Below are 27319 nucleotides of genomic sequence, written 5' to 3' on the forward strand. Positions count from 1 at the left end.
GCAATATGTTAAATAATGCTAGAAACATTTCAAAACATAGCAAAATTGTAAAGCATATTAGCAATGTGTTAAAACATGTTAACCTAATTATGTTAGTAACGTTCATGTTAGCAAAACATGAAAGAAACATGATAAACATGTTAGCAAAATGTTAAAACATGGTAGATTCATGTTAGTGTTACGGGTCCCGGCTGCGGAACACGTAGGCAGATTAAAAGTACCTGAATTATCAGGAGAAACAAAAGCACACGCAAACTTCAGTGTCTTTCCACAGGCGCAGCTTGGTAGCGTCTCTTTATTAACATTAACATCATAGTAACAGTATAATATCAATTATATCATCAATGCTCCGCAATGTCCTTCTCAGGTAGACCATCCAGCTAAATTTCATATAATCACAAATTATGTTCATTTAATAAAACACAGTTATGTACTCTTTTGTATTTGTTTACAACAATAAAATCTTCAAATGCTCATTTCCTGTATTTACTCTTGTTTTATAAAACACATCTTAACATAACTCCTTTATAATAATCAGCATGCAGCAAAAGACACATTTAAATCCCTTTACTAAACCCTTATGTCTTCTGTGAAAACAGTTTCTGTATAACCATATGAAATGACACTGTATACCTCCTTCAAATCATCACACAGCGGTTACAATTGTATCATTCAAATTGTAACGGTTACACTTGACACAAATTATCAGTCACTCTCATAAACTATATACATTACTCTAAATAAATATACATTTAAATTTTCTGAGTTGTTTTCTGTTTAATTATCACATACTGAAATAAATGTATTATTATTTACAGGAGAATCGATTGTAACAAATGCAACACAGACCAACTGTCATTTTACCGGTACTTTCATCTGGGTGACTCTATTAAATTAACCACCATAAACAAGCTGTTCGCTTTCAACCACATAGGAAATGTGTACTCGCATGTTTTTACATTCATTATAACACATTTTCACATTTCTTATGAGAACATACCTGAATTATCAGGAGAAACAAAAGCACACGCAAACTTCAGTGTCTTTCCACAGGCGCAGCTTCACATTAGCAAAATATTAACATGCTAGCAATGTGCTGAAACATGTTAGCAACATGTTAAAACATGCTAAAACATGTTAAAACTAGGGGTGTCAGTCGATTACAATTTTTTATCTAATTAATCGCAAATTACATTTGGCAATGAAAATAACCACAAAAGATTATTTAATGCTATTTTTGTGTTAAATGAGAAAGTATTAAGTAGACATTACAAATATTAGCTTTAGAAAGAAATATTTTATTTGATTCAACATAAAATTCATTACATATAGGGCCTAAACCTTTAGGCTACAAGGGCCCAACATAAACTATGGAATATAAAAGAAGATAATCTGAGAAACATCTCAGTTTTTTTTTTTGTTCATGCAATGAAAGTCATTGGTAACCAAAACAGCTTTGTTACCAACAATCTTCAAAATACCTTATTTTATGTTCCACAAAAGAAAGTAAGTCATTCAGATTTGAGTAACTGAACACCACTGTATGAAATGTAAGATGACTTACAGGTCTGGGGCGGGGCCAGTGTGTTAACTGCTTTAAAATATTTTAATCACGTAATTTTTCATAACTAATTAATAAAGTTAACGCGTTAAACTGACAGCCGTAGTTAAAACATTACAGAAACATGCTAGCAATATGCTAAATCATGCTAGAAACATTTTAAAACATACTAGCAAAATGGTAAAGCATATTAGCAATGTGTTAAAACATGTTAACAGCTTAAAATATGTTAGAAACTAAACATGTTACATGGTAGCAATTTGCAAAAACACGATAGCAACAGGATAAAACATGCTAGCAAATGTTTAAACATGCTAGATAAATGCTAGCAACACGTTAAACATGCTAGCAATGTGCTGAAACATGTTAGCATCATGTTAAAACATGCCAGCAATATGCTAGAAACATGCTAAAATATGTTAGAAACAAGTTAGCAACATGTCAACCCTTACAAAAATTTACCATAATTTTATTATAGTAAAATTGTAGTAACCATGTTTGTGTGTGTGTGTATTGTCTTTTGCATAACTACAGATTTACTACAAATACCATAGGTAAAGTATAGTTAGTGTTAAAAAATCGTGGTTAATTTGTGGTTACCTTGGTTTAACGATAGTACATATATGGTTTATTTGTAGTAAAACCATGGTTCATTTTCTTAATACATGCTATCAACATGTAGCTAAAACATGATAACAAAACAACCATCTATATATACAAAAGTTTATTTTAAAAATTTAAACTACTTCTTAACATCTTCAAATGTAAAGCCCTTTAAACTACTTCATATTTTCAAGCCAACATAAAGTTTTTCTCCAGACTTTAGCATCTACAGAAGTTTTAAAGGGGTCATATGATGCTGCTAAAAAGAACATTATTTTGTGTATTTGGTGTAATGAATTATCGTAATTGTAGGCACTAGTGTGTAGCGCATATAGTTTTACCGTTTTCCTGCACTTTGTTATTCTTCTAGTTATTTACCTAGACAGCTAACAAATCTCAAACGTCTCAAACGTTCAAAGAAAACAGATTATTTCCATGTTGCAAAACAAGGATAACTGCTATAGATTAATTTATCAATTGCTCACTTGATTAACTTTAAATGCAAACATCCAAAAGCATTCTTATGTTTTCTTCATTTGTAAGTAGGATACAGGGATGTTGCTCAGTTAACAAGAGCATCCTTTTGTTTTCCATCTATTCCCATGCACTACCACGACCTCTCTATATAGAAATACACATAATTGGGTTGAGATAATGGGGCTCTGAGTCCTTGTGATTGGGACTGTTGGGAGGCAGGGTTTGACTGATGGAAATGCTCTGAGGATCACCCCAGTCCTAGTTTAACCATAAGGACCCTGCTTGCACCACCACGGCTGTCCCAGTCTTAGTTCCACCTTTTTCCCAGCTGAGGCTCCTTTGCCTGCTGCTATGATCAGCGGGATTGTTCCCGGGCCAACAAATCTGATCACACTGTAGTTTGCAAGGTGAATGATTTCCGTTTGAAAACCACATGTGTCAAGCATGGGAAGCGAGACCTGCGGAGAGCTCAAGGTTTGTTAGAAACACTTGTAAAGACAGTAACAGATCCAGAAACAGAATGGGCCATTTTTCAAACGTAATGGAGAAGATTTATGTTAAAGTATGAAGACATTTGCAGGCCTGGTGGGCAGATAAAAATAACCAGGCTTTCAGTGGAAATATCTTTGGTTTGACTTGTCTGTACAGCAAAGGACAGCGATTTCTGAGACAATTTCACTCCCGGTCCTATATTTTACATGTATCAGTGGTCATTTATGAAAGCTGGTACTGTGAGATGTGAATAAGGCAGTGCTTTTCATCTCCTCTGGACCGAGGTGAGCTGGCATTAAACGTTTTCGTGTGTCACCAGGCTTTGGGTGACCTTACTGGAGTGCAGTGTGCCGGAGATGACATTTATCTACTCTTTTAGTGCTCCTGTGGCTGCAGAATATTAATCCACTGGCTATTTTACAGAATATGTATGAGGTGATTGCTCCTGCCGTGGAGGAGACGGTGCTGAAACTGCGGCATTTGCTTATCAATGTGTCCTGGCTGATAGAGGAATTTTTGTTCTCTCTTTCAGAATTGGCTGGATCCTTCGAAAGAAATCAAGAAACAAATCCGTGGTAAGTGTTGGAAAATAAGATACTTGGGCTTTGTAACCTTGGTTGCTTGAATCTGATGAAAGTGAATTTGTGTCTGATTGTTTTTAGTGGGTCCCTGGCATTTCTCCTTTGCTGTCAAATTCTATCCTCCCGATCCATCTCAGCTGATTGAAGACATCACAAGGTGAGTGCTTCAATTCGTGTTAAAGCTGAAATGTGTAATTTCTGTGCCACTACCATCACCAGATGTAAGTGCAAAAATAAAGACTGTCTACAAATAAGTTTGTCAAACACTCTCACTGTCTCACTGTCACTGGTCAGCAAACCAAATGAATGAATGCTATTGGCTGAGACAGTGTTGCCATGCCGGCTGGTCATGATGTTTTGATAGTGAAACTATTTGAGGAAATGGAACCAGAGCTGTCATCTGCATATTAAAGAGATCGTTCCCCCCAAAATGACAGTTCTGTCATCACCCTCGACTTGTTTCAAACTTGTGTGAGAATTTTTGAATTCAGAATGTGTGAATTTTTGTGTTCAGCTGTTGAACACAAACGAAGATATTTTGAAGAATATTGGCAATCAAACAGTTGACGGTAACCATTGAGTTTCATAGTATGGAAAAAAACAATATTGAAGTCAATGGCTACCGTCAACTGATTACCAACATTCTCAAAATATCTTCTTTTGTGTTCAGCAGAAAAAGATACTTTAGAAACAGAAAAAGGTTTGGAACAACATGAGGATGAGTAGATGGTTTTTGGGAGAACGACCATGACTTAAGTTTGGACCAAACATTTAAATTCAATTCAATTCAATTCAATTCAATTCATCCTGTGATCCTACATAGGACAAGCCATTGTGAGAATGGATGGATTATCTTTTATAACAATTGAATATTATATAATTATAATTAATAACAATGATATTAAAATAATGTTAATGTAGAATTATATATAAAACAGGTATGAAAGCTAAAAATTATTATAATAATTACAAAAATTATCATATTGTAAAGTAATTTATAAGTGGTCCTCAGTGGAAGTTTAAAAAATATTGAATTAATATTTAATTTCCATGGTTAATTATTTATACACATTACATATTAGACTTGCAAGACTAATACACATTAATCACTTAGCACTTTTGTTATATACAAAATATAGTGCTAACTCATGCTACATGCACAACCACGTTATGCATGTCATAACTCTTTGTATCTGTCTTTATATTTACAGCTAGATATATGCCCTGTGTTCTATACATGGTCTGTTGATCTAAAATCTGAACCGTGCAATCCAAGTACAATCCAACTTGTCACTTTAACCTTATGTTGCTTCAGATTGATTGTCCCTTTAGTATAACATGGACATGTTGCATGAAAACAAACTCCAAAAGCCCTGGTCATGTGGTGATTAATCAAAATTTTGTTTTGGTTTAATTTATCATATATATATATATATATATATGATAACATATGATATAGATTCTATTGTAATTACCAATGTAATTTAAATTGATTTACTAACTTTGGTTGGGCAGGTATTACCTGTGTCTGCAGCTGAGGGAGGACATACTGTCAGGTCGTTTGCCCTGCTCGTTCGTCACTCATGCTCTGCTGGGCTCGTACGCTGTTCAGGCTGAGCTGGGAGACTATGACCCAGAGGAACACGGGCCAGACTACATCAGTGAGTTCCGCTTCGCCCCCAATCAGACCCGTGAGCTGGAGGAGAGGGTGATGGAGCTGCACCGCAACTACAGGTGAGACCAGCTGACCCCTAAGGGAGCAGTGATTACCAGAGCTGTCAATTAATTAAGACTTTTAGTCATATTAATTACATGATATGCTGATTAATTAAATGAATCCTAATTTATCAGAGTTTGCTGAGCAAGTCCCCCAAATTAAGATAACCTAAATTCATTACATTATTATGACAGAAGATAAAAGCTTTAAATAGACTTTAGAATCTTTATAAGTTAATGTATTTTTTATATCCTGACCCAGTTCAGTCAGTTTTGCAGTTGAGTTTGTCAGTCTGTCCAAGTCTGGGCTCAAAATACCAAATTTAAATTTCTCTGATGGTAAGAAAAATTCCTTAATGCATAATTTACTTACGGATCATGGGGCATGATTAATTGCACTCATTTTTTTATCACTTAATAATAATAAATATACAGAAAATATTAAATTACACTAAATTAACACACTGAATTGATAGCTCTAGTAATTACAGATACTGATAACAAGCAGTACAACAATCAAATAGCTCAAATATTCTGCAACATATGTTTTTAAACAAACTGTTTATTTATTCATAAAATGATGGCCTGTTATCAGGGGCATGAGTCCTGCAGAGGCTGAAATCAACTTCCTGGAAAACGCCAAGAAACTTTCCATGTATGGCGTTGATCTCCATCATGCTAAGGTATGATGGTGTTATTTATTTTTTTAAGTTGTACTGCTAGCATAGAAGTGTCTACCTTGTACATGGAGTATTATGAACTGTATGTTTGGTTCATAGGTGATTCTAGTCCTTGTTTAGCCTTAAAAAGGCTTCATTCATTCTTCCACAATTTAAGGCCTTACCCACCTTATTCCTGGAGAGCCTACTGCGTTTTGAATTATGGGTGGCACTTCAGGTTTGGGGTACTTCCATTCAAAAAGACTGAAACTAATAATTTCAAATCAAATCTGTTGATTTTCCTTCATGTTTTATTTTCAGACATCATGAGAATAACGTAACGCTTGGTATTTTAACGTGACATGTTATAACAAGAATATCTATGGCAAGAGTTCTTTTCAGTCGCTGCATTCTTTTCTTTTTTTTCGCTTTGCATTCCGATGTAATAATATGAAAAAGGACAACGTATACTGCTCATTTGTGGTCTGTTCTCCCGATTTAATTTACGATATATATTCCATTAATCACTGGCATGCTCGAAGAATCTCTCGTTTTTCCTCCTCAAATCCTCATGTCTCTTTCAACCCTCTACGGACACCTTGGCAATTGAATCGCCATTGGCTAGTAATTTTTTTAGTTTACTCGCCAGACTGATATATATATATATATACAGTTGTGGTCAGAATTGTTGGTACCCTTGGTAAATATGATCAAAAAAGGCTGTGAAAATAAATCTGCATTGTTAATCCTATTGATCTTTTATTTAAAAAATGTACAAAAATCTAACCTTTCATTAAAAAATAAGAATTTAAAATGGGGGGGAATCTCATTATGAAATAAATGTTTTTCTCTAATACATGTTGGGTCAGTCAAGCATTATAATATGATAACAAAGTATTATTTAATGACAGAACTTTAGTAATTATAATTTAAACTTGATAACCATGTATGAATGCATATTAGTCATTTTAACTGAACTGACTGGTGGTGGTGCTTTTTGGTCATTCAGTGTTTCTGTAAAAAAATTGGGAAACAACTAACAAAAATACTGATAAGATAATAATGATACGAACTCTACTAATAAGGATTTAAATTTAAAACGCACTAAGGATTAATGAGCTACTGGATTCATGAATATTAATCACATTGTCAGTCGAACTGATTTGCTGAAATCAAAACAGGAACAATAATAGGTGAGCACCAGCCAATGAGATTGCCATTTGCGCATTAGTTCCGCCCACTACCAGGTTTGATTGTTTTCACAGTTAAATACAATTTATTATCTGTCAAAACGATGGAAATCACTTTGAAATAGTATTACACAATGCTGATTAAGGCAACGTATGTTACATACAGCTATATATTACTAGAATGATATTTCACCCGTCCGTTATTGCTGTGGAAAGAATCACACTTTTGGGGTTATTCATGGCCTGTTGAAAGTAGGGGTGTCGAAATTAATCGTTGCATTGATGCATCGCGATGCGGACGTGGACGATTCTGCATCGATGCAGTAATAGATCATAATCGATTATAGCCTGCTGACGTCATTCGCATACGCCCTTCGTCACGCAAGTATAAAAAAATTCACTATTTTTAAAGGGGTCATATGATGCGATTTCAATGTTTCCTTTCTCTCTGAGCTTGGCTTTTTCCCGCATATGGCACGTGTGCGCGCTAGAGAGAATCGCGGCTGGCTTCATTGCACAGAATATGCGCTGTGAGACACGTGCGTATTGCTTGTGCTTCCACTCGCTGTTATTTTTACTTTAGATATGCTTTAATTTCTTCCGTTTGGAATGCAGTACGTTTTAGATGCACGAAACTCACGTATTAACAGACTTTCGCATGCGCTTTGTGTTTGTTTGTCCTGAAGCTCGATCGCGGCTGTGGTTAAATGCACTTGCATCTACTTTTATGATACGAAATTGATGTAAACAGTCAGTTATGTTTTTAGAACAGGACAAAACATCTGATATGTGGAAACAGTTCTTTGTTTAATTCTTAACAATAATTAATTAATGATTCATATATTAATTAATTATTTAACGTAATTATTTAAAAAAGTAGCCTGCTTATATAATTTAATAAAAATGCACAAGATAAATTTGATATAATCGTGATGCATCGTGATATCGAATTGAATTGAATCGTTGACATGATAATCGTAATCGAATTGAATCATGAAACCAGTGCTGATTCACACCCCTAGTTGAAAGTACCTCCATGTTCATGCTTTTACACTTTTAAATGTCATTTTAATGTTCAATGGTTGAAGGGTGAGTAGAATAATGTCACCTCATTGTACTCAGTAAAAAAAAAACTATTATTGCGCTCATAGAGCAAACCTTTCACTGATTGTTTACAACTTAATGGAAGTTACACCCATAATCCGAAATCATGTATCATGCAAAGTGTCATGGGGCATAGGAATAAGGTGCATAATGGTACAAAAATTCAGAGCAGAAAGTCTTAAATTCATAAAGTCATAGCATGAAATTTTCCATGCATTGTAAAAAATGAATATCCTAAACCTAAACATCCTTAAATGTGGATACATTGAGAAATTGAACAAAATTAAGTGAGTTTATATTTAAAGCAAGAACAAATACAGTATCTGCCAGTGGCTTTTGAAAACTTTTTCCATAATTCAGTGTTTGTAATTTTTGTGAAGTGAATTAAAAAGTAATAGAGATTGGTTTGAAGTTGTATTTTCAAATGTTGCTAATACAACATATTGACACAGAAAATATATTGATGTACAGTGGTTCCTTTTCTTGGCATTAAAAAGGTCTTAAAAGTCTTACATTTACCTTCGAAAACCTGCAGAAACCATTTTTGCACATTTTTAAATAGGACAATGGACTCGTACATGTATAAACAAAAACAATGAAAAAAAAAGAAGTGATTTACCAGCCTAACACTTGAAACACACACCGGGCCAGAAATTGCATTTATATTAGTTTTATTACCAAGTAACATATGAATTTGCACCAAAATGCCTTACATGTTGATTGAACACACGCTTTGCAAATGGGAAGATACTTATGTCAAAAAAAAAAAAATTTCCTGTCTTTTGAAAGTAGATTATTTACTTTGCCACTCTAACTTTGCATGATTATACAGTTATTTGTATTTTATTTTTTGGATTTAACAATGTTTTCCCTGCGGTGCACAACCCCATTAGAACAGATCTGTGATCCAATTATGCAATTTTACAGGCTTAGACCCCTTAGGATAAAATCCTAGAATCACCCCTGGTTTGAAAGTTGAACGTTTGAAAATGTGACTGAAAACCTGAGCATCTGAATGTGTCTCTGTGTGTGTTTTAAAGGACTCTGAAGGCATTGACATCATGTTGGGGGTGTGTGCCAGTGGCCTGTTGATCTATAGAGACCGGCTGCGTATCAACCGATTCGCCTGGCCCAAGATCCTCAAAATATCTTACAAGAGAAGCAACTTCTACATCAAAATCCGACCTGGAGAGGTAGAGAAAAAGGTCTTTTGAGATTTTCCAGGTTTTTCTTGTTAGATTTCGCTCGTAGATGCATGTTGAAGCATTAGCTAGATAAGGATGCGTACTGAGACTAATGCTGTGGGCGAGAAAATGGGCGGATAATCTACATGATGTGGTTTTATTAGAAAAGAATGAGATGTTTTTTTGAGTATTTGAAATCACTATTCAGGCTTTCAAATTACCCAGTGCTGTGAAGACTGATGTAGGTGTTCTTCCACCGTCTTGCATAAAGAAACTTAATATTTTTAAGCGCATTGCTAATTACGCCACTTAAAAAATGCCTTTAATTATGTCTCAACAAACACTAGTTATATTGTTTGAGGTTCTGCTCTTTAGTGGTTGTTAGCTTGCTGAGTGCGGAAAGGATGAGGGTTTTAAAACATTAGGCTGAGCTGTGAAATTTTTTTGCCTAGTGGGCACAGAGACAGAGAGAAGCAGAAAACGAGTAGAGATGGGGTGAAGAGAGAATTCAATCCGGAGAGAGGGAAGAAAGCAAGCTAAATAAGTTGCAGAGGTCTTTATTAAGTGTTAGGGATTCTGCAGTCTGCATTTATGGGGTTATTTCTTTGATTTTCCTCTCACAATGGGATTCTTGTCTTTGTTTAGCACAAAAGCATGGCATTTGTTTGACTCTGCTCGCTATGTGCGAGGGTCAAATATGGATGTTAAACAGTATCTCAATGCCTTTATTCGAGATGCTTCACTGTTCTGCATCTTATCAACACAACAGGCTCCATTCTGTGGACTTTGAGCTTTTAGATATTAATATTTACTCTCATTCTTATGCAGTTTCTCTGCAGCATTCTTTAGAAATTCTGGTTATGTTCTGTTTGGATAAATAAAGGCATACAGAATTGTGCCCTGTCGGTTGATTTGAGCTGTAGCAGCACACAGATTTTACACCTCGTCAAATCTCCTGTCAAGTAACACGTTACCTACCACTCTGCTTTCCCTTCACACCCCCCACTTCGTCCCCATCACATGCCCACACTCCCCTGCACCCCCAGTACGAGCAGTTTGAGAGCACCATTGGCTTCAAGCTGCCCAACCACCGTGCCTCTAAGCGCTTGTGGAAGGTCTGCATTGAACATCACACATTTTTCAGGTAGGCACTCACCGTCCTACAACTCCTGCCACAAAACTGGGCAGTCTTTTTTAAATGTGAGAATGCAGGTGTTTTGGTCTTGTTTGTATCTTTGTGCTTCCATTAACAGAGTTGGAGTCTCAAAATGTGGGCCTTAACCTACTGTATGCCTCATTATCAGGTGCCATGGTATAAATCTGAAATCCTCAGTTCCTGATCTGGATCTGGGGCTTGGTTTATGGTCTGAGATAAAACCATATTCTTTTTGTCTTCATAATTAATTGTCTTGTGTAATTATATTTTTTAGCTAATTTCCATTTGATTTTTTTATGTATTTAAAACTAAATAAAGAAAATATTTTTTTTTCTTTTTAAATTCTATTACATTAAGGCTTAATTGTTGGACCAACAGATCTTGGTCTCGATCTTGGCCTTTATGAGTCTAGTTTTAATCTTAGGGAGTGTGGTTTTGGTTATTAGGGGACCTAGTGTTTGTCTTGGAGTTTCTGGTTTTGATTCCAACTCTGTTCATAGAGTGATGCAGGTATGACATCAGAACCCTGAAGTCTGATTCGCCGTTGGTTCTTTCAATGATTTTTTTCAAGTTATGAGTAAAGTAAAGCCTGTGGTAACTAGATAAGACAGTTTGGGGTGTGAGTGTGAATAAAACACCAAAGTATTGTCAAGTTATGTTTGTCACAGGCTTTATTTTACTCATAAATTGAAAAAAAAAAAACATTATAAAACATCATAGGAAAATCTTGAGGGACCAAATGGTTCTGACGTCATACCTGCACCACTCTATTAAAAAGTGCTGACAGACTTCACTTGGGCTTTAACAATTATAATGTTCAATCCACTCTCATTCTGTTACATTTGGTCACATGTTTTCTTCTTGCATCGTTTCTGTATTTTCTCCTACAGGTTGGTCTCTCCTGAGCCCCCTCCCAAAGGTTTTCTTGTGATTGGCTCAAAGTTCCGCTACAGTGGGCGGACCCAAGCCCAGACACGCCAAGCCAGTGCTTTGATTGACAGGCCAGCTCCTCAATTTGAACGATCAATTAGTAGGAGGTACCTGCTGTCCCGCAGCATAGATGGAGGTAAGTAACTCTCTGATACCATCACAAAATACATTAATTGCCCAAATCATACTTCAGTTAGCACTTCTTTAATAGTTCTGATTTACAAATTTGCAAACCTATAATGAAAAATGTTATACTTTCAAAATGTGACTTCAAAAAGTGAAAGCTTTCACGTTCTCCTGCTAATATTCTCTGTTCACAATGCTTGTAAAGTAAATTTGTCTTAATACCAAATACCAAAATACTTAATACCAAAAAATGCTTCTAGAATTGCAGTTTTAAAGGGGTCATATGATGCGATTTCAATTTTTCCTTTCTCTTTGAAGTGTTACAAGCTCTTGGTGCATAAAGAAGATCTGTAAAGTTGCAAAGACTAAAGTCTCAAATCGAAAGAGATATTCTTTATAAAAGTTAAAAGTCAACCACGCCTACCTAAAACGGCTCGTTCTAACACACCCCACATGTCTACGTCACGCTGAGGAAATACATCAACTTCGTGCTGTGGATCGCTGGATCGGCTTTCACCGTGGACTAGGGTTGTGACGGTGAGGAAATTTTCCCACCAGTTAATCGACGTGTGACAACACCAGTAATACCGGCATCACCGTGGGGGCAGGGGCGTTCCCTCTTTTCCTAGCTTTCCTTCACTTTTAAATAGCTTGTAAAAGCGGTAGCTTTGTAAAAATCGACGCGTTTCAGAAAGACGGGGCATAGAGGAGAAACAATAATGTACAGTATGTGGAAAATAATGTGTTTTTTGAACCTTAAACCACATAAACACATTTCTTTACACCAAATACACAAAATAATGTTCTTTTTAGCAACATCATATGACCCCTTTAATATTTAATACAGACTTTTCATTACAAATTATAAACAGCTGGAGTGAAGCACTGAATTGAAAAATAATCATGATAATAAACAAATAAACATTTGATTTGTCTCCCTTTTGCTTTAATAACAGCAGCCCTCAAACTGCATGAACTCCACATATTTGAGAATGATTCAAAGAACATCTATTGCTTCAATGGAAAGAAGAACATGGAAAAGAAATAGGACAAGAAAAGTTAGTTTATTTCCAGTTTTAAATGAGATTTGTCCTAGATGGCCCTAAATTCTAGATTTGTGGTCTGTGTTATTTCAATAGGATTGTGAGTTTCCTGTGAGGGTGAAATAGATCCCCATGCAGATTTCGCTCATGCTCAAGTTGGTCACACAAATTTGCTGTTCTTCACACATTGCTACACTATTGACAATAGACAATGTTTGTTTGTTTTTTTGTCCGTGAATTTAACTAATGTGACCACACTTTTCACTTTTGGACCCTACTGTATACTGTATTTGTCAGGTCATCTACTTGAGACTTTCCTTTTAGATTTGAAGGTGACAGTGGAGGAATAGGCTACCACATCTGAGATGTCTACGCTGCTTAGGTTTCTTACCCTACATGATTTGTTTCTTCTGTTTCAGAGTCTGCTTTAGGGGACACTATGGACCGACTCTCTCAGCACACCTCCAGCGAGCCTATGCCTAATCTTCCCAGAGATGAGCTGGACCAGGACTACCTGGAGCCCAGTCTGTATCAGGACTTGGACCAAGATCACGAACAAGCTGAAGACCAGCGACTTGAAAGTGACTTCACTCCATCTAAGACTGTGGAGCTCAAGGTTCTGTGCACACAACAGTGTTTAGTGTCAGCTTCTTCATTTAGTTTTCTAATAAGTATTCTATTGAAAATAAGTAGTTTTAGGTTCATACCATCTTTGCGTTACGGGTGGCAATATGTAACTGTTCTTCTGAGCAGATTTAAACAACTAGTTGCAAGAATTCCAATCACATTTTTTAACTAACTCTCCCCTTGCCAACCCCGTCTCCCACTCCAAAACCTTTTCCTAACTTTGCCTTTCTTCTCTGCACCTGACTTAATCTTAAATATATTTCTGTGCCTGCCTGTTTTGTTGACATCTCTTCTGAATTTAACTTTCCAACCTCTCTACAAATCTGCCTCTACACTTACCTTCCTCTCCCTGTTTGCTAATTTCCTCAGTTTAATTCAGATTCTGCACTGTTCTTCCTGCTTCTAACCCTTCACTGCTGTCCTCTAACTATCGCTTCTTTCTTCATCTTCTCGCGGACAGAGGGAGGAGGCAGGTTCTCCTGTAGACTCTAAGACGGAGGTATTTTTAGAGTGATTTATCTATCTGTGTGTCTAATTGTCTGTCTGTCATTGTCTCAAATGCACTCTAAATCTGCATACACACTGCTAGCATGGCTTTAGAGTGCCTCGAAAAAATAGCAACGTGATTGCTATGTTAGCCACATGGCAGATCATGTAATTTTCCAGCCTTCATGGCTTTTCTTGAGATCCAGATGAGACCATTGTTCATAGCTGGATCATATAATGGTTATTTGTCAAGTATTTAAAGGAGAACTGTGATAGATAATGTACTTTGATTGGCTTTGTTTTTTTGTCCCGCTTAAGTCAATATGAAATCACTGCTGATACTGTATTTCCTTAATACACATTCCTGGTCTTATTGTGTGCGATTCATCAGTGCACATTATTCCAAAAAATGCTTTAATCGTATGTCAAAATGTAAAATGTAACTTCATCAGCTTCATTACTTTCCTTTTTGTTACCCAGGCTGTACTAGTGCAGAAAATAACTATTTAGGCTTTGTTTTAGGCTACTGTTGTACAGAATGGAGGCTTTCAAAAAACTTACCAGTAGTGTATGCAATAATGCAAAGCATGTAACTAACATTATATTAATTAAGATTAATATAGGTTATAGCTGTAATAATTAGTAACAAACAATACTTACGTTTACAAATAACACTTAAAAAGGGACACATTTACATCCTCTCCACAATCCAGTGTTTTTCCTCATTGAATATCCTGTTTCATTCCCAAATATACAGAACATAACAGATTTAAAAAGGGTATGATTGCCATTTCATGTTGACTTCAAGAAATATATTGGGTCTTGTTCACTAACTGTATGTACACAGGAATAAAATGTGTTATATATAATATTAGAAATGGATTAAGTAACTGTACAAGGTGCTATTGTATTATATAAGTATTATAACTGTATACAGTGCAATATGTGTTTTAGAATCAAACACTTGATTTAAGTTGAACTAGGGCTGGACGATATGGCCAAAATTGGTATCACGATATATTTCTTAATTTCGGTCGATACGATATAATTCCGATATCGATATGAACACTATTTATCTGAAATAGAAATCTTTTGTAACATTATAAATGCCTTTATCATCACTTTTGATCAATTTTAAGCATCCTTGCTAAATAAAAGTATTAATTTCTATAATTTCTTTCCCAAAAAAATAATAAAAATTATACTGAATGGAATAGTGTATAATGTTACAAAAGCTTTTTATTTCAGATAAATGCTGATCTTTGGATCTTTCTATTCATCAAAGAATCCTGAAAAAAAAATGTACTCAACTGTTTTGAACATTGATAATCAGCAAATTAGAATGATTTCTGAAGGATCATGTGACTCTGAAGACTGGAGTAATGATGCTGAAAATTTACCTATGTATGATCACAGGAATAAATTACATTTTAAAATCTATTCAAATAGAAAGCAATTTTAAATAGTAAAAATATTTCAACATTTTACTGTTTTTGCTGTACTTTGGATCAAATAAATGCAGCCTTGGTGAGCAGAAGAGAATTCTAAAAAAAAAAAAAAAAAAAAATTTATTTTTTAATGATTTAATTAATTAAATCATTAAAAATCTTACTGTTCAAAAACTTTTGACTGGTAGTGTAGGCTGATTATTCTTATAGATTGAAACAAATGTGCTTCAGCCAGAAAAAAGGGTATGAAAAGTGCTCCGAGTCGCTGCAGAATACAAAAAAATTGAACAATAACAAAAACTGGAAATGTTGCTGGAGACGGGCTTATTTAAAATGAAAACTCATGCTCTGCTAGCAGGAGGCGCTTTTAGAGTGATAGAACTAGCGGTTTCTCCAGTAATGGCCGTAATCAAAGCAGCTTCGCTCATGAACGCTTCTTTATCAGATCAAATGAAAATGCCATCGAAACTTTTCTGAAGACAGTCGGTTCCCTTCACAGATACATTTATATAAAACACCCGCGACATTTTTTGATTTTGAAACGTGCAGTGCTCATGTTTATTCAACGAAGTCAAACGGCACAAATAAATCAAATGTATGGGAAACTGGTAATGTACATCGAAATATCGGAAATGTGTTTTAAAATCATATCACCGTTATTGAAAAAAATTATATCGCGATACATATTGATATTGAATTATTGTCCAGCCCTAAGTTGAACATATTTATGCACATAGGCACCTGTTCTGAATTTGGCTGAAATTGAGCACTTTTTGTGAACATAAAAGTACAATATTTTTAGTGAAGGAGACCCAATTTTTTCCATCTGTTTTCATAAATCGAAGCATCACTTGTACAAACGCTTTCTTAAGTAGGGAGGAGCTCAGGGACATTCTTCAGAAACAGAGCTGACGTTTTGCCATACTGTCAGATTAGTCTTGTCTTAGCACCATGTTGACTTAGACTATTTGCAGAACAGCCCATGTATTGATTTGTGCTGGAAAGGTTTTGCAGGGATTAAGTATGTCATTAGTGTATCGTTTATCCATGCTCACAGATAATTTCCAGAACATGCCAGTCTGCACCTCATAAGACATGTATGATGAAAAGAAAGCTCAGGAGATTTGTGTCACTGAATTTGATACAGTATGCCATGTTGCTCAATGTGACTAAGACAACTCTAATCCTGTGTATCTGAGGCAGTGAGACAACCTCTTTCACTCTCTGTACTTCCATGGCTGACATCAACGTCTGTGTGAGAATTCCTCTCTCTGTTTGGCTGCCTGCTTTATGAATTCAACCATGCTCTGCCTCTCTGTCTCCACTACCTCACTTTGCCTCTGCCTCCGTTCCTTGGCTTGCACCACCATCCCCCTCCCCCCACCACCCCTTTATCCCAGTCGGACCAGGACTTGGCCCCACGTCCTAAACAGGAGGTACTATTTCTCATCGATCAAATGCCTGAGCTGTCACTCTCTGTAACTACACGTGTTGCAGTTTCTCTTTCTTTCTGTAATTGTTTTCTAGAGGAAGTAACAGAAAACTGAGCCAAGATGGCAGTTCATCTGACATCTGTTACCAACACCAGCATGTTTCATGCTTTATGTGCTGCTTTGTTGTCTTAAATGTTGACGATGTAGTGATTCATAAAGAAGAGGGCTCAAATCATATAGACAGATGTTTGTCGTGATCTGTAGGCATCACAGTATTTACTGTACACAGCATGTTAGAGTATTAGACTAAAATGATGCTGTGTCTAAAATGTTCTCTTGAAAAGAAGAATGTACAGTCTAAAGTGATGGAACAGATCATTTTATTCATATTGGTTTATTGGAGTCTTCTATTATTTCAACATGCTTATTCATGTATTTCAAGAACAGAACGTGCCTGATGTTTGCATTTGCCTACTTATTATGTACTTACCACGGTTAGATAAACATTTGTAAACAGCTGTGCTGGTCTCCAGAAAGCCCTCACTTAAAGGGTTAGTTCACCCAAAAATGAAAATTCTGTCATTAATTACTCACCCTTGTGTTGTTCGAAACCCGTAAGACCGGAACACAATTTAAGATATTTTGATGAAATCTGAGAGCTCTCTGACCCTCCCATACTGTCCCTGTTCACGACAGTATCGTGACGCGAGCGTGTGGCGGCGCTGACCCAGATCCAGCATAATGACGTCATCACGCCGGATCTGGGTCAGCGCCAGCGCCGGCACCGCCACACGCTCGCGTCATGATACTGTCATGATACACAAGTGAAGCAGTAGAGACGAAAATGTGGTGATAATATCGTTGTTATGTTTTCTTTGCGCAAAAAAGTATTCTCGTAGCTTCGTAACTTTACTTGAAAAGAGCGCTGAGAGAGCCCAACAGCAAACTGGTCCACAGAGAGAAACGTCTCTCTGGAGCCTCGTCTGGTAGCACTCCGGAGAAAAAATCTGTGAGTAATTGGTACCTGCAAGGAATCGTATTGTGCGGTCACGGTGCCTTTTTAAAAATCAAAATGCTATATAATTAATGTTATTTTAGTCTGATACTGCTTTAAGATTCCTGTTGTGGATTATTCAGATTTATGTCAGTACCGGTCTCAGATTTAGTGTGCCGAATGCTTGATTCGTTATTCATGCACTCTTTTTTTAATATGACTAATCTCTCTTTAAGTGGATGCTGTTGAACCATTTCATGTCATGCCTCTGGTCAAGTGCTAGCAGCAATTTTGATCTTTAATAGAATCTGGCTGGAGTGGTTTATTTGAACACAGCATGAATGCATTTTCTTTAATTACTGTTAAGAAGACAGTGATATTGTTTGATAATAAAAGCAAATGGCATTTTAAGTACTTATGTACATGAATGTCTCCCTTTTGTTTAACTTCAAAACATCCATCCAACATTGTACATAAAATTGAACTTGATAACATGAATTTTTTCCTCCTCAGATCAATAAATTATCTTGCGTCATAAGATTTTTTCAGATTCATATTGAAAATTTATGCGCTATACAAATTACAGTAGAGGGTGTTGTTGGCACTGATAGGGCATTGAAACTGTTCACTCTATTGATATATAGGCCTCAGAGGATTCCCTATTGATTGAGAAGCAAGATGGTTGTCAAAGAAACCTGCCCCTCAGTAAAAAAGATGAAAAGAGCAGGAGTCCTAGAGTAGCTTCATTAGCCACTGGATTCAACAGAGAGACAGAAGATAAAATGAGAGGGAAAACCATCACAACACACAGTGTCATAAGAGAAAAACAAAGTGTAGCAAAAAGGACCTCAACAGAAACCATCCTATCGCCAGAGAAGCCCCTGAGAAATCGTGCTAAAAGCCCTGCTTTAAGGTACAACCATTTCCAGGGTTCTGGTTCTTTGGAGGAGAAAGCATATGATAATGGGCACCCTCAGGACAGATGTTTGTCAGAGAATGTCATTCATACAAATGGATGTGATGAATATGCAACAGAGAGACTCTGGGGCAATAAAAAGTACATGGGGGTAACCAATAGAGAAGACAATGACTTGGCAAGGTATGTAGAGAGAAGCTTCGGAGAGGCTTCTCCCAATGCAGCCATGGACAAATATATGAGAGATCGATATAATGAAAACCGGTGGGAGAGGCAATCCTGTGAAACAGAATCAGAAAACACCAGAGCAACCTTACAGAAGCAAACATCTAAACCGGATTCAAAGGGTAAAGGCTCAACAATCCAGAGACATGATTCTACTGCAAGCGACACATCACAGTCTGAGGTGAAACGAATCGTTCCACTGAAGCCTGAGAGGTCAAAGAAGTTGAAAGGCAATAAAGGAGCCAAGCTGCAAGGACAACCGAGTGAAAAAAGCATTTCAGGATCATTTGATGAAAGTGAAGAGACCAAGTCTAAGGAGGAGCAAGTTGGCTTTGAGAATGCCCTGGACAGCTTGTCACAGCCCAGAAATTCTGCAGCTTTAGAAAGCACTGGAACTTTTGCCAAGCAAGACTGGGCGAGTAATTGTCACAATAGGGAAATTAGAGAATATAGCTGTCAGTCTCTCCAAGACAGGCCCCAATTAAGGGATCTCAAGAACAATGCAGACCACAGACTTAGTATCGAACAAGATCAGTTTCTTTTTGAAGATCCATTGTTTATGTTTGACTTTCCCACCAATTCAGCATTTCCAGCATTTGACCAGATTCCCCCTTTATACCCACCTGTAAAATCCCAGAGGGCAAGAGATACACGTACCAAACCTATCACCAAAAGCGATTCTGGCAACAGTCTTCACAAGAGCTCCACAATGGAATCTTCCAAGAGGAAACCAGTGGTAACAACTGCTTGATAATCTGCTTGTCATTCACAGGAACTAAAGCATCGCATGAAACGACACATCCATATCTATAGTTTTGCATAATGCACATGTCAGTAAACATAAGCAACCTGTTTCTGAGGAGAGTTGAGTAGAACAGTCAGCTTTTTGTGTAATCGTAGCATTGGCTGATAGAGGTATGAGGTACTATAACCGCTGTCTGATTGGATGAGGACGTGCCACTTCCTTTTCCTCTCCTTCCTCTGCACAGCTCAACATCTGCTTGCGCATTTGAGAAACACTTAGGATCTTCCACATAATCTCCATTGCTTAAGCTTCAGGCTTCCGTTCCACTAACTTTCCACCTGATGTGCGGCCTTTCCTTCCAACATTCTTTCTCTTGTTCCTTCTTACCAGGCATGTAGGGAATGGTTGTTGCAAGGAATCAAAGGCCTGTGCACCATATTGTTATGCTAAAATGCCATTTTTGCAAACAAAAGGGCTTCTGCAAGACTTTCAAAAATGGCCATGGTATTGTTCATAAGAAGGGCTCTGAAAGTTGATTTAACAAGGAACGGTTTTAGCTATCATTTAGAATATAATATGCCCAGCTTCATTATTAAGGATTTTGAATTTGCTCTTTGACTTGGCTGGAAAATAATTGGTCAATAATTTATTTTACAACAAACTGCAGGAAACCTTGAGGGCTTTCTCTTTTTTATGCAAAAGCCCACGGAGCTGCAATTTCAATAGTCACCAGTTGTTGTCAAAACAGATACTACCGTATTTCACTTAACATTGAAACTGAAAGAAATTAATTAAAAAATAATAATAAAAAACCTGGACTAGAAGAGCCTGAGGAATAACCATGCAAAATGATGTCTAATATAGATATAATGTTCTGATTGATTAAAAGGCTCTTTAGTGGCACTTAGTGCAAAATTGCACCCAGCTGCCATAATATATTTTAACTTTCAATTGTTGTGGTGCAATATGCTGTACGCTCCAGTTCACACTGTTGAAGACTCTTTGTCTACATTTGTATCTGTGTCAGTCAGTGTATTCGGTCAGTTATATAAATGTCTGGTTGTTGGTTCAGAGCCTAGTCTGGGCTCCTTCCCTGTTATCTCAAATTTCAGTGCACTAACTTTGCATTGCTCTTCCTATTATTTCATCTCATATTCCAGGAGCCCCTTCCCACTCCAGCAATTCATGCGGAGCCTCAGGAGGAAGCCCAGGTGCCTCATTTTTCCACTCATCTTAGCTACTGCTACCTCCTTGCTAACCCAAAAGCTTTGACTTTCACATTTTTGTACACATAAGCACTTATATTTGCCTTCTGTCTTCTGCTCCCATCATCACAGCATGAATTAAGTGCATGATCCAAACCATCCTACACAGCAATCCTACACAGAAATGTCATTGAATGCATCCACCACATGCATTGATTCCTTGGCACAGTTTAGGAAGTTGCCACACTTAGCATGACTTTAACATGAAGTTGTAAAAATGGCTATAAACACTGAAATTGCTGTGAAGGAATAATACATGAACTAAACATACAGAATTGCAGTACTCTACCCTTGGGTGAACATTTTCTATCAGTATATTATTGTCTCAGTTTTTCCTCAGAGACATGTAACACTTCTGACATTTCAGTTAGTCTTTTGAGTTGAACTAACCCCTGCATCCCTACTAGATTCTTTAACCATCAGTCATTACAATGTTGTCTCATTCTTGTCTTGTAAAGAAGATGTAACATCCATTACACTGCCTTGTTTTACCTGTTTGTCAGTCAACATTTGCTCTTGTAGCATAGCTGGTTCCTTGCACCAAGACCTATTTTTCTGCTTCTTCAGAGAGAGCCCTGGGAGAGACGCTTAGGATCGGTGTCAGAAGATGATCCTGACCCAGACACTCTGTACCTGAAGGAGACCCACCTGGGCATTGAGCGCAAATGCTCGAGTATCACTGTTAGCTCAACGTCCAGCCTGGAGGCTGAGGTGGACTTCACTGTGCTCATGGACTTCCAAACGGGTATCGAGGAATTTTCTAGAGGCATGACTGAGCTGGGGGAGAGAGACTTCTCACCTGAGTTTGGCCTCTCTGACCGTCCCACCCATCCAGCCTTTATACTGGGAGCAGATCCTATCTATCTTCCAGAGGAGAGACCTGTAGAAGTACCAAGGCCCGTAGAGAAACCAAAGCCTGTTGTAGAACAGAAGCCACCGGAGGAACGTAAACCAGAGGTAGACAAGTGTCTTATCTCTTTCAGCAAAGTGGCTGGCTCACCCAATCACTGGTCAGAGTAAATGTGTAAATGTGCTGATGGATGCAGTCACATCCCATTTTTTTCTCACATTCTACAGGGCATCAGAGCAAAGCATGAAATTACATTGGAATTTGAGTTCATGATTGATGCTAATTCCATTCCATTTGATGCTGCCCTCCATAGTTCAGTCAGTCAGTTCAGGTTTGGTTTCTTTTGATTTAAGAATTTTGTTATGTTTTTCATTGCTTCTTATTCTTTTCTTTTGAACCATGACTCACCATATGCTGCCAAGTTCATTTGATTGGCACTGTGTTTCTTAAATCTCATGATCATTCCCAGGTTTCAACTTTATCTGTTTCATTTCTTTCCCAAGCCTTTTGTACCTAAGAAAGCTCCTCGGTCAGTAAAAGCTGCCCAAGCCCTGAGGAAAGACTCTACAGAACAAGCTAATACCCAGTCGATGAGACGGGAGAGCTCTGAGTCACCCCCAATCCATCCTCTCAGCAGAGAGAGCAGTGAAATCATTGCCTCCCAAGCTCTGAGGAAGACCGAGGTCAAGATCGAGACACAGCCCAACGGCTCCGAGGTCACCACGACCATAATGGAGATTGCAGACCCGGTAAAGACCTTTTAGCTCATCATATGTACTTTACTGGTGGTATTTCACTGTACGATTGGTTAGAGAAACATGCTCTGAAGACTGTAATTATGTCAATTATCATCAATTACATGAGTGAAATTACGTTCTTTTATTACTTACATGCACTGTGGTGGATCTTGTAACTTCTGTTTGCTGTCTTAGGACCATGGCATCAGCGGTATGCGAGAGGCCGCATACTCTATGACAGAGAGAATCTCTCCTGTAAGTATTTTCATCTGGTGAACTTGAGTTTCCATACCTCCTTCTGTCTTTGCTTCTACTTTATCATTTTGTCTGTTGCTTTTATTTCCACCTTTAGTTCCAGAGTTTGTTTCAGATGGCTTGCATTATTTGTGAGGTATAACACTACCTTATAGATTTCTTGTTTTGACAAGTGTTTATTCATTATATTCTTGAACAGGTGAACCTGGGATCATTAGCTAGAGATGGTTCACCTTTAATGGTGACTGAGAATGTAACATCAGCCACTACAACTCATGTTACTAAGGTATCTGAAAAAAATATCTTCTGGTAGTCAATTTTTTAGGAAAGGCCTTCTTGGAGGGTTGAAAATGTACATATATATGTGTTTCTGTTTTGTAGACGGTGAAGGGAGGCTACTCGGAGACAAGAATTGAAAAAAGGATTATCATTACTGGTGATGATGATGTTGATCAAGATCAGGTAGGTGCAGAAGGAACTAGGGCTGGACATTTTTAATGAGATATATGATTTATATCAGCTTTAGAAGGGTTAGTTCATTAAAAATGAATATCTTGTCACCATTTAGGCTACTCATACTCAGATCATTCCAACCTGCATGACATTCATTCATAGTTGGAACACAACCCTTACAGAAAAACCACATGAACTTCACACGTGAAAATCATGTTAAAACGTGGTTTAGGAACATTTTCATGGTGTAAATGTGTGAAACCCATGTGATCACATGTGAACACGTGATCACATATTGCACGTGTACACATGTGATCACATGGGTTCCACACATTTACACCATGAAAATGTTCCAAAACCACATGTTTCGTGTGCGTTTCACATGTGATCACATGGGTTTCACATATTTCACATGTGATTTTTTTAGTGCTTCTGGGACCCGTTGCGTTGCGAGACAGTTTGCTCTTGCATGAACAGCCATGTAATGAGATTCTCTTGTGATAACATATTTTGAGATACATTTTTATTTTGCACCCAAAGCAATTCCCATTGCTTCATAAAATCTGGAGTCACATGGATTTCTTTGATGATGCTTTTTGGAGTGTGAATGTTTAGACTACCTAGACTAATTGCATTGATGGACAAAAATCTCGGTCACACTTTTGTTGTCCACATTAGTTTGGGGACCAGTTCTCACTTCTATCAACCATGACTTTTGCCTCAATAGACTCCTAATTTGCTGCTTATTAATAGTTAGTAATGTAGTTAAGTTTAGGTGTGGGATAGGACTAGGAGATCTAAAATGTGGTCATGCAGAATAAAGGTCCTTCCACACTGAGTCCAAAATTTTCATATGCATTTTTTTCATATTCATCATCCTAAAAAAATCATCACACACAGAAACCTGAGTCCGATTGCATATTAATTAATTATTAATAATGATTTTGTTTTCCTCTCTCTTCTTAAAAAAAGAAAAAGAAAGAGGAAATATCGGGTCCATTCAATCCTGAGATAGTGTAGAGAGGAAGGAGAGTTCCAGCTCCTTATCAAGGAGCTACGGGATTATCCCAGGCGATTAAAAATTTACTTCAGGATGTCAGTGGCTCAGTTTGATGCTTTGCTAGCGATACTGGAGCCACATATTAAAAACCCCCCCACCAATTTCCATGAACTCAGTGTGCAAGGACCTATACAGTGCTTTGTGCTGCAAGATGAAGTGGATCAACTTGTCAGATTCCATTCTGGATTTTAGCGTTCGCTTGTACCGTGGCTCTGAATTGTCAAAACACCTCCCAAAATGCTTGCTATGGATGCGAAAAATGCAGAAAATCAAACCTGATCAGAATTTTTTTATGATGGACGAAAGTTTCGTAGGCAGTGTGTAAACGTGATTGACACGTGAGGTCGTATTTATTTTTTAACGTGCAAAAATTTCGTACTCAGTGTGCAAGGACCTTAAAGGCACAATATGTAAGATTTTTGTATTAAAATATTCAAAAACCACTAGAACAGTGTTATATATTTTGCTGACTTGTGTACTTACATTATCCCAAATGTTTCGAAGAATGTTTAAATCCAGAGAAATAAGCAATTTTAACTAGTGACACGGACCATGTCCATAGTGTCATTGTGTCGCCTGCCAATGACGTCATAACCCCTCGATTTCCGGTTTTGTAGAAAACATGGAAACACCAAAGACGCTTTAATATGTTGTGTGCTTTATTAGACCGGTGACGACCGCACAGAGTAGCATAATAACAGAACTTTCAAACGTATCTAGTATGATAAAACAGCGCTGCTTTTTTCACCACATATGCACGACCGTAAGGAGCGGAAGCCTTCGACTGTGGCATAACAAAAGCTTCGCTGCTTTCGAGCCGTGTGTCGCGCTCGTTCAGCGGCCTCGTTTCGCTTCGACGGCTTTCAGCCTCACCCTGCTTCATTCTACTACGTTAATAAATCATTAGCTCATCCATGAACATGATTTCTGCCCCGAGTCCCGTCGGATTGCATCGGCTGTGGGGATGAAGACGACAACTCCCATGATTCCACACTCAGTCACGGCGTCATCAAACTACGCCTTTGTTTCTGTTTTTTTTTAATACGCGCCCTCTAGCGGCGAAAAATTACATTTAAGGCTTTATACTAATAAACAGCTAATATGATATTTATATGCATGGTAATAAGTAACTAGTTAGTAGTGAGAATTGGTTCTTAAAATAAAGTCTCTTTTTTATAAATTAAAAAAAATATATATTTTATTAAAAAATATTGTCATTTGTGTTACGAAGATGATCAAAGGTCTTACAGGGTTGGAATAGCATGAGGCTGAGGATAGGGCTGGGCGATATAGCAAAAAAAATGATCAACTATTGTTTGGTATCGATAATTATTGACATTTTTTATAACCTTTTTTAAAACAAAGAGCAATATATTTCAATGATTTATCTATGAACATCATTATTTTTTAATAAAAAATACCCCCAAAAATATTAACTTCACCTCCCCTCGCAACAAAATCTCTTGAAAATCTCGGTGATGACGGTGAGGAATTCATACCACTCATACCACTATTTATCACTCACATGAGATTACAGAAATTAGCAAACAACAACGATTCAACTGGTTCCTGATGGACAAAATCAACATCATCATACATTTTTCTTGTTATAGAAGCCATTTCAAAATATGTCACAATAGGAAAGAAAAGAAAAATCTGCTTCAAGCTGCCTTTAAAGGGCAAATTAATTAGTCAGAAAGCATATTACTAATTCATTAGCTGCATGTTTTTCTCATTTAATTTGAGTAATAAATTACTTTTTCACAGGCGCTTGCCATGGCAATAAAAGAAGCCAAGCAACAGCACCCTGACATGTTGGTAACCAAGGCTGTAGTTGTCAGGGAAACAGAATCTTCCACTCAAGATCCACATGAGGAATCGAAGGTATTTGTCACCGCTAGCCTCTGCATGCACAATTAATCCATCCATTTCGAAAATGCATATTATGGTTTCACTTCAGTGTTTATCTGTCATATTGAGCCTGCTGGTGTATAGCAGTTTGACAAGGGTGTAATGACATGTCAAAACCAGTTCAGTCAGCTCTATGTGGACGGCGCTGACAAACACACTCTTTTATTTTACTGCAATCCGTGCAGTTATAAAAAATCTATGGCAAGCCTTATTGTGTTCCATCTTACAACAGCAATCACTTATTGGCAATGAAGTGGATCTTCTAATAAATGGTTGTTACATGATCTGTTTATTTGTTTTCCTCTCCATTAGTCCTGATCTCCTCAGTTCTCAGGACTTCAACGGGAAGCAACTGTTCCTCAATGACTGCCAGTGGGTCGCCAACATCTACAGACCTCTTATTCTAAGCTTCTAGCTTCCACTTACATACACGACACTAACATTTACACGTGCACACAAACACATGCTGCCTCCCAGATGTCGGAACCTATTCCTTCTCATGTAATTTCTATTTTGTGTCTACATTCGCTGTGGTAACATGGACATACTGGTTCAGGAGGCACACGTTCTCCTTGGCTGAGGACCGCTGGGGAAGGACAAATTCAGCATCACATCGATCAGACAGATGATTTAGCCGCCATTGTAGTCTCTTGCTTTTTCTTCACAAATGTGAAAACTAACCAAGCGTACTATCGACAGCCCGATGCTAACATCAAGCATGAGGCATGGGGCTTTTTGATGAACATTGCTGAAGATTTAGCTTAGTGGAGTGACAGTAGTGTCTATTGAGTAGTTTTTTCTAGGGTTCATTGAAATATAACAGAAGATCTTTTTGCAAATACTGAAGTGTAGGGAAAAGCCTAGCTAGCGTACATACGGTATGTCGTGCATCTCTGATCAACAAACGTTATGTTGCTGTTAAATTCTGAACCTCATCTGCATGTGGCAAAGCAGGATTTAAAATGTTTTCATATACAACCAACTAACTAAATCCTCTGGTTCAGTGTCCTTATAAACCAGAAAGAAAAATGAGACAGACTGTATTAATGTATGATTGCCAAACCCTTTGATGGTCCTCTGAAAAGTATTTAT

The 27319-nt window shown here is 37.3% G+C and overlaps 1 protein-coding gene across 1 annotated transcript in view; it reads left to right on the plus strand.

The window, feature by feature from the left end:
* LOC107722742 (band 4.1-like protein 1) overlaps window positions 1–27041 on the plus strand; it is a 58422-nt gene extending 31381 nt beyond the window's left edge. The window contains exons 5-23 of the mRNA XM_016531211.1: window positions 3666–3708; window positions 3796–3871; window positions 5230–5448; window positions 6026–6113; window positions 9424–9576; window positions 10614–10711; window positions 11614–11789; window positions 13242–13438; window positions 13910–13948; window positions 16784–16927; window positions 17736–17825; window positions 18455–19687; window positions 21529–21918; window positions 22315–22560; window positions 22744–22803; window positions 23003–23089; window positions 23185–23265; window positions 26084–26200; window positions 26540–27041. Of these exons, the coding sequence (XP_016386697.1) occupies window positions 3666–3708; window positions 3796–3871; window positions 5230–5448; window positions 6026–6113; window positions 9424–9576; window positions 10614–10711; window positions 11614–11789; window positions 13242–13438; window positions 13910–13948; window positions 16784–16927; window positions 17736–17825; window positions 18455–19687; window positions 21529–21918; window positions 22315–22560; window positions 22744–22803; window positions 23003–23089; window positions 23185–23265; window positions 26084–26200; window positions 26540–26545 (3543 nt within the window). The 3' untranslated portion in view covers window positions 26546–27041. The remainder of the gene's footprint in view (window positions 1–3665; window positions 3709–3795; window positions 3872–5229; window positions 5449–6025; window positions 6114–9423; window positions 9577–10613; window positions 10712–11613; window positions 11790–13241; window positions 13439–13909; window positions 13949–16783; window positions 16928–17735; window positions 17826–18454; window positions 19688–21528; window positions 21919–22314; window positions 22561–22743; window positions 22804–23002; window positions 23090–23184; window positions 23266–26083; window positions 26201–26539) is intronic.
* Window positions 27042–27319: the final 278 nt, after the last annotated feature.

The sequence above is a fragment of the Sinocyclocheilus rhinocerous genome, unplaced genomic scaffold (assembly GCF_001515625.1).
Source record: "Sinocyclocheilus rhinocerous isolate Xijiao unplaced genomic scaffold, SAMN03320098_v1.1 scaffold162, whole genome shotgun sequence".
Classification (NCBI taxonomy): domain Eukaryota; kingdom Metazoa; phylum Chordata; class Actinopteri; order Cypriniformes; family Cyprinidae; genus Sinocyclocheilus; species Sinocyclocheilus rhinocerous.